Below are 7,484 nucleotides of genomic sequence, written 5' to 3' on the forward strand. Positions count from 1 at the left end.
GTAAGGGATAGATGGTATATTGTTCGTAATAGCCATCGTTTTCAGCATTAGTCACTTGAGTCAACATTGCTTTCCGTTGACCTTCTATCATTTTTTATCTCTTCTATCGGATCACTTAATAATTCAGTCTCATCATCAGCTACTTCTGCATTATCTTCTGTCTCATCTTCCATTTGAAATTCTGAATTTTTTAATTTTGGTAAACGTAAATCTTTGTAATCATTTGGCAATATAATATGAGAGTATAAAGTATTGTTGCGCTTTAACCACGTTAAAGCGTCAAATACTTTTTTAATATCAACTACCTCTTCCCAAATAATCTTTGATTTTGTCGGGATACCTCTAACTAATATATATAATTCATGATTAATATTTATTGGATCAGTATTAGAACATAATTTATTCAATGTCTCCTGTAACGGAAGTGGTAAATGAAATGTTCTACCTTTAACTTTTGATACCATTTGTCTTTGAGGCAACTTTTTATTAATAACAGTTCCCATTTTAAGGACAGTTTGAAACGCTTTAGCTCTCTGTATAAGAATTTTTTCGAATGTATTAAGAGCTGATATTACTTCAGGCACCTGATTTGTAAAAAGATTATTTAAGACGTAGTATGCAGGCATTAAGCCTTTACGAAATTTGCCTGCACAATAATTACATATATATTGCGCATCAACTTTTTGTTGTTGTATGTACGTCATTAAATCTTTCCAAATTTTAACATGTACTTGTGTCTGAAGACTATTGACTTTAGAAACACTTTTTTTATAACACAATCTCTCGCATGATACGCAAACATGTCATGGTGTGTCCACAGAGCGTTTAGTCAATGCTTTAAATGCTAAACGATATTTAATATCATCATCACTCAAAATTGTATCAATCCGTTGATGTCTGTACATATCTACTTTCTCCTGTGCAGAAGTCACAATTTTATTCAAAGTGTTCATATCAGCATTATTTAATGCATCATCTAGATTTTCCAACTTTCGATAAAAATATGTAAGTTGATAAATTAAACGCTTCATATATCTTACTTTTGGAAAATGAGGTGATAATAATTGAACTGGAAGAAACATTCCTTCGCAAAGTGTTAAATCAATATAACAGCTACGCGTATGACCCAATTTCTCATTTGAAGTTTTCATAGTACATTTATGAATATTTTGCATAAGTTTTGGTACATTTTTTAAAGTACATAAATGTTTAGGATTGCACTAGATGCAGGGTTGCACTCACAAATTAAACGTTGCAGATACGTAGCACTAAAACTTTATTTAATGTTTATTAACAGATAATAGATGGATAGTTGCGATACGCTTTCGTGCCGAAAAGATACGTTTAGCGCGGTGTTTCTCGTCCGAAGGTCGATACACGATAAAACAGAGGAATTTTCGACACCGAGTAGATCAAATCAGCTGAGTCTCGCTGAGAAGGTAGAGCGAGGGGCGTGTGCGGCAAGACTCAAGAGGCACGCAAAAACACGTAAACATGTGTGAAGCTATTTATAAAGTCGAATACAATGCGCGAACAGGTGATCGAATATTCGTGATACAAATTGAAAGTTATCTAATCGAAAACGCGAAATTAGAATGATGCTTTAGTTTATGAGAATTAAGATGATTACAGAGCGCAAAGTATTAACATTACCGCCCGCCTCAGGGGCGTTGTTAGCGTCGCTGAGTATGACAAACTGAAATGAAAATGGAATGAGAACGAATTAAAGTGACGAAGAGACCTGAATGATAAATTGAACGCGAAATTGAACGGAAGTGACGAACGAGAAAAAAAACAAAAAACTGAGAAGAGAATTACGTTGCGATCGGAAGCGGACATAGTTTGACGATCGGTCTTTAAATTCGGATGCTGATGTGCGAACCGTGACGACGCGTATGCGACCGTCGTTGCCCGGATGCGTTGCTGTAACGCGTGCGAGAGGCCATTTAGTTGGTGGGTAGCGCTCGTCCAGAACAAGGACGAGATCTCCGATTTTCAGCGGCCGGGTTGATGAACGCCACTTGTTCCTGGGTTGCAGCCGTTGAAGATACTCAGTTGACCAACGAGTTCAGAATCGATCGAGTGTTTGTCGAAGAAGTTGCCAGCGGGATAGTCTAGATGTTGGAACTTCGGCAAGGGACGGCTCTGGCAGTACGAGGATAGGCTCGCCGATTAGAAAATGCGCTGGAGTGAGAGCGCTGACATCCGCAGGATCGTCGGATAAGGTGCAAGCGGTCGTGAATTGAGCACCGCTTCGACCTGCGTGAGGAGAGTGCTGAATTCTTCGTAGGTTAGGACAGTGTCACCCAGAATTCTTCGTAGATGGAACTTAGCCGATTTGACGGCAGCTTCCCACTTGCCTCCGAAATGTGGAGAGGAAGGAGGGTTGAACTTCCACTCCGTTCCGTCGGCGGCTAGCAAGTGAGCAAGCTCTGCTACTTCCTTGGATGCTGAGTTGAAGAGTTTTCGGAGTTCGGCGTCCGCTCCGACAAAATTTGTTCCGCAGTCGCTGATAAGGGTGGTGCATCGTCCTCGTCGTCCGATGAATCGGCGGTAGGCTGCGAGGAAACCTTGTGTAGAGTAGTCCGTCGCTAAGTCCAGATGTACTGCGGAGGTTGAGAAGCAGATAAAGATGACGAGATACGCCTTGTATGATCTTGACGCTCGACCTCGCCAGGTATGAAATGTGTAAGGGCCGGCGTAGTCCACCCCAGAGGTGAGAAATGGGCGCGTTGGTGTAACACGCGATGTCGGTAAGGACCCCATCATCTCTTGCGCGGTGGTTGCGCGATGTCGAGCGCACTTAACGCAGCGGCGTATGAAGGCGCTTACTGGGGCGCGTCCTCCCAGTATCCAATACTGTTGGCGTAGCGTGGCTAGCACAACTTGAGCGCCGCCATGTAATGTCCGGTTGTGGATATCTGCAATAATAAGACGAGACAACACAGAATCTCGAGGAAGGATGGTGGGATGTCTTCCGTCGGGATCAAGTAGCGAATTTTTTAATCTTCCGCCAACGCGAAGAACTCCGTCAGCATCTACGAAGGGAGCTAATTTCAGCAGTGGATGCGATCTCGGCAGTGGCGTCTTTGTGGTGCATATCTCGAGCTCGTGATTAAAGTAGGCTCGCTGTGTGTGCTTGATCCAGAAAGTTCGGGCCGTGTGAAGTTCCTCAGGATGTAGAATTCTTGAAGAAGGAGGATCAGCCCCTTTAAAGACGGCGCAGCTTCGTAAGATCCACGCGGTGATGCGAAGGAGGCAAGTCAAGCTAGAAAACCGCTCAATAAGATCCCAGCACGAGACAGGAGTACTTACTGCCGCTGCTAGGACTCGTTGAGATCGTCTCTCTTCTAAATTTACGGCTTCATCAATGGGAGGAGAAGTTGATGGCCACCTCACTGAAGGACCATGAAGCCAGACTGGGCCGCGCCACCACAATGCGTGTGCCTGTAAAAGACTTGGAGACAGGCCTCGAGAGACACAGTCTGCTGGATTCTCACAGCCGGCTACGTGATGCCACCGAGCATCTGGTACGAGCTCCTGTATGACCGCGACTCTGTTGGCGACAAATTCCTGCCACTGCGAGGGATGTCCTCGAATCCAAGCTAAGCAGACACTGGAGTCGACCCATAGGTGTGCAGGAACGTGATGGAGGTTGAGGATGCTGCGAACACGAGTTAGAAGACGAGCCAGAAGAACAGCTGCTGCGAGTTCCAGACGAGGTATTGTCTGCTTTTTGAGAGGAGCTACCTTGCTTTTAGCCACTAGTAAAGTAACCTTGTTACCAACGTCCGCGAAAGTGTCAATGGTGCGGATGTATAGCACTGCTCCGAGCGCGTCCTGCGATGCATCTGAGAATCCGTGCAGTTCGAGGCCTTGACTGCTGGATGACGTGCCAAGCCATCGAGGAATTGATAATTCAGATACGCCTCGTAACTCGTTGTCGAATAGAGTCCATTCCTGAATGAGAGACTGAGGCAGTGTATCATCCCAGCCTATGCTTGACTTCCAGAGAGTTTGGATAAAGATCTTGCCAAGTATCGTCACTGGAGAGAGCCAACCGAGTGGGTCGAATAATTGAGCGATGCGAGATAGTATGGTTCTCTTAGTGAAGGTCAAGATTGGATCAGAGCGGCTGACGTGAAACTTGAAGGCGTCAGATGTTGGATGCCACGTGAGACCTAAGGTGCGAGCTTCTGCTTGGAGTTCTCGAGTCGAGTTGAGCGAGGATGAGTCCGAGATGCCTTGCAGAATTTCTTTACAATTGGCTAACCATTTCTGCAGCTTGAAACCGCCCGCCTTGAGGAGCTGAACGAGTTGAAGAGCTTTGGCCTGTGCGTCCTGTGGAGTGTCTGCACCTAAAAGAACATCGTCAACATAAATTGCTTTGCGCATGATATCTGAAGCTTGCGGATAGGCACGTTCTTCGTCGATTGCGAGTTGCTGAAGAGCTCGCAGAGCTAAATACGGCGCGCAGGTTAAACCGTACGTCACCGTGGTGAGCTGATAGCTGCGCGGCGAGTCGTTGTTGCTCCAGAGAATTTGCTGATACGATCGATCCTCAGGATGTATCACGATTTGCCGATACATTTTTTCGATGTCAGCGGCAAATGCGAAGGCGTGCGTTCTCCAGCGGAGTATGACGGCGTCGAGATCCTGCTGGAGTTTAGGACCGGCGTGTAGGCAGTCATTAAGTGAAACTCCTGTGGAAGTGCGAGCAGACCCGTTGAAAACAACTCGAAGCTTAGTAGTTACGCTGGTCTCGCGTAACACTCCGTGATGCGGCAGATAGATGGACGTGACATCATGTCCTGAAGGTGTTGAGGTCGGCGTCATGTGACCCAGCTCGGCATACTCTCTCATGAAGTCCGAGTACAGTAATCTGAAGGCTTCATCACGTTGGATGCGTCGCCGCACGTTTGCAAAGGACCGTCGAGCAGCCGGCAAGGAATCGCCAAGATGGTTGGTTGAGGAACGAAATGGCAGTCGAACAATGTATCGCCCTGTTTCGTCCCGCGAATGCGTAGTGCGGAAATGTGTCTCGCATTCTTGTTCTTCCGGAGTGAGGCTTGGAAGGTTGGACGGAAGGACATCTTCCTGAATCCAGAATCGTTGAAGAGCATCTTGAAGATCCATCTCTTGAGATTGACAAGATACTATAGTCGATGAGCGAGACGCTGGACTCTTATCGTGGACTGGCCCGGAAACAATCCAACCTAATGAAGTGTGTTGAGCGACGGACGCATTTAGAGGTCCACGTTTAAAACCGCCGAGAAGCAAAGATTCGTAAACGTCAGCTCCGAGGATGATGTCGATTGGTCCTGGTGAAGTAAAGTCAGGATCGGCCAACTGTAAATTCGCGAGATGATTCCACGATGCTGTCACTGGACTAGAAGGTATCCGACCTGTGACCTTCGGGATAACGAAGGCTGAAACCGAGAGTTCGAATGACGGATCGTAGCGTGATCGAAGAGTCAATGTCACAACGCCTCGTGATGAGCCGATAGGCTGAGCGCCGACGCCAACGATTGTAACAGATGCTCGAGCACGAGGAAGACGTAAGAGCTGAACCAAGGACTCTTGGATGAGTGAGATTTCAGATCCTTGATCCAACAGAGCTCGTAACTTGATGCTTGCTCCCCTTGAATCAATGAGAGTGACGCAAGCAGTCGCTAACAATACTTGATGACGCTCAAGGCCAGTGGCAGCGTTGTGAGAATGCACAGCGGTTGACGTAACAGATCCTGAAGGCGATGAGACGTTTGTTGATTCTGTGTTGAAGCAGCTGTGGAGGTGCTTGCGCAGGGAGCGATCTTATTGCCAGTGGCTGCTTCGCGATGCAACAGAGTATGATGTTGAGATTTACATTTTCGGCAGCGTTTAAGAGACCGACACTCGTTAAGCTTGTGAGCGCCGAGACAATTGAAGCAGAGTGACTTCCTTGTGACGAGATCTTGCCGCTCAGTTAATGACTTAGACGCAAAGTCAGAGCACGAAGAGATGTAGTGCGAGGCACCGCAGCAGGAGCAGCCAGGAGAAGTCACGACAGCAGCGTGAGTTCGAGCAGAGGCCTTCGTTTCTTTATTTGACCTCTGAGACGTTGTGGTTGTTGCGAGAGCGCGCGATTGCACGGACTCGAGAGCGCGAATATGTTTGTCCAGGAACTGCTCCAGCTGGTCAAGCGTTGCGAATTCTTGCGAGGTTCCGAGCTCAAGTTCCCATTCTTCCAATGTCTTCGCATCGAGACGTCGGGTGACGAAGTGAACAATGATGATGTCCCATTGGTTCGTAGGAGCGCCTAGAGATTGCAAGGCTCCCAGAACTTCCTTGACTGTCGAAAGCATGGCTTTAATTTCGGCACTGGATTTTTGAGTGATCGGTTTAATGCTGAAGAGCCGATCGAGATACGTCGTTCCGATGACTCGTGTATTCTCGTAGCGAGCGGTGAGCGCATCCCAAGCACACGAGAAGTTTGCAGACGTCACAGGAATGTTCGCGATATATCGAGCTGCTTCGCCTGTCACTTCTGACTTGAGATAATGTAACTTCTCCGCGGGAATCTCCTTGTTTAAATTCACCATCGACTTAAAAAGATCGCGGAAGGACGGCCACTCATGGTACTCTCCTGAGAATTTCGGCAGATTAATTTTCGGCAACGCTCGACCGATGCCGGAATTTGACTTAGATTCGCCTGAATCGTCTGACTTAGTCGTGATAGAGTCGCGAAGGACCTTGATGTTAGAGCAAGAGGCAAAATATGCTTCCTCACACAGTGTGTACATGTCCGTCGTCAAATATTGATGCTTATGAGTTTCTTCGGTTAACGCACCAACAAGGGTTTCATGGTAGGCTCGAAACTTTTCCCAATAGGAGTCGAGAGTCTTGAGGCGAGTATCAAGGTTGTGCTTATTGATTTTATCATTTCCTAATTTTTTCACATTGTCGAACGCTCGAGCGATAAATTCGTATAAACTGTTTTGTTTCTCGACAATAGAGCCGAAGGTTGCCATCGTGGATGACGAGCGCGCAAGGTCACAATAACACAGAGAACTTTTTAAGTTTAATGGTCACTGATAGTTACGATAAGCGAAAATGTCACGGCTTATGCAGAATGCGGAAGATGCAACTGTCACGGCTCGATCTAGCGCGAGAGGTATGCGAGAGAGAATCGCTGATTGATGTCGATGTCGCGACGAACTATCGAAACTCAGCGAACGAACAATCGGTGATTGGAAATTCGATTAGAATCTGCGTTCAAAGAATCTGGCTCGAAGGACCATAAATGTTTAGGATTGCACTAGATGCAGGGTTGCACTCACAAATTAAACGTTGCAGATACGTAGCACTAAAACTTTATTTAATGTTTATTAACAGATAATAGATGGATAATTGCGATACGCTTTCGTGCCGAAAAGATACGTTTAGAGCGCGGTGTTTCTCGTCCAAAGGTCGATACACGATAAAACAGAGGAATTTTCGACACC

General features: G+C 46.4%; 1 protein-coding gene across 1 annotated transcript; it reads right to left on the bottom strand.

Annotated features, from left to right (window-relative positions):
• Positions 1-1,995: 1,995 nt before the first annotated feature.
• Positions 1,996-7,010, bottom strand: LOC145938821 (uncharacterized). The gene is made up of 3 exons (XM_083042609.1): positions 5,683-7,010; positions 2,260-5,641; positions 1,996-2,145 (listed from the first exon to the last, which is right to left on the bottom strand). Exons 1-3 carry the CDS (start codon positions 7,008-7,010, stop codon positions 1,996-1,998), a joined length of 4,860 nt encoding a protein of 1,619 aa, XP_082898735.1.
• Positions 7,011-7,484: the final 474 nt, after the last annotated feature.

Source organism: Prenolepis imparis, unplaced genomic scaffold (genome assembly GCF_030444845.1).
Source record: "Prenolepis imparis isolate NDT839.2.m4 unplaced genomic scaffold, iyPreImpa1.0 SCAF_1, whole genome shotgun sequence".
NCBI classification, from domain to species: domain Eukaryota; kingdom Metazoa; phylum Arthropoda; class Insecta; order Hymenoptera; family Formicidae; genus Prenolepis; species Prenolepis imparis.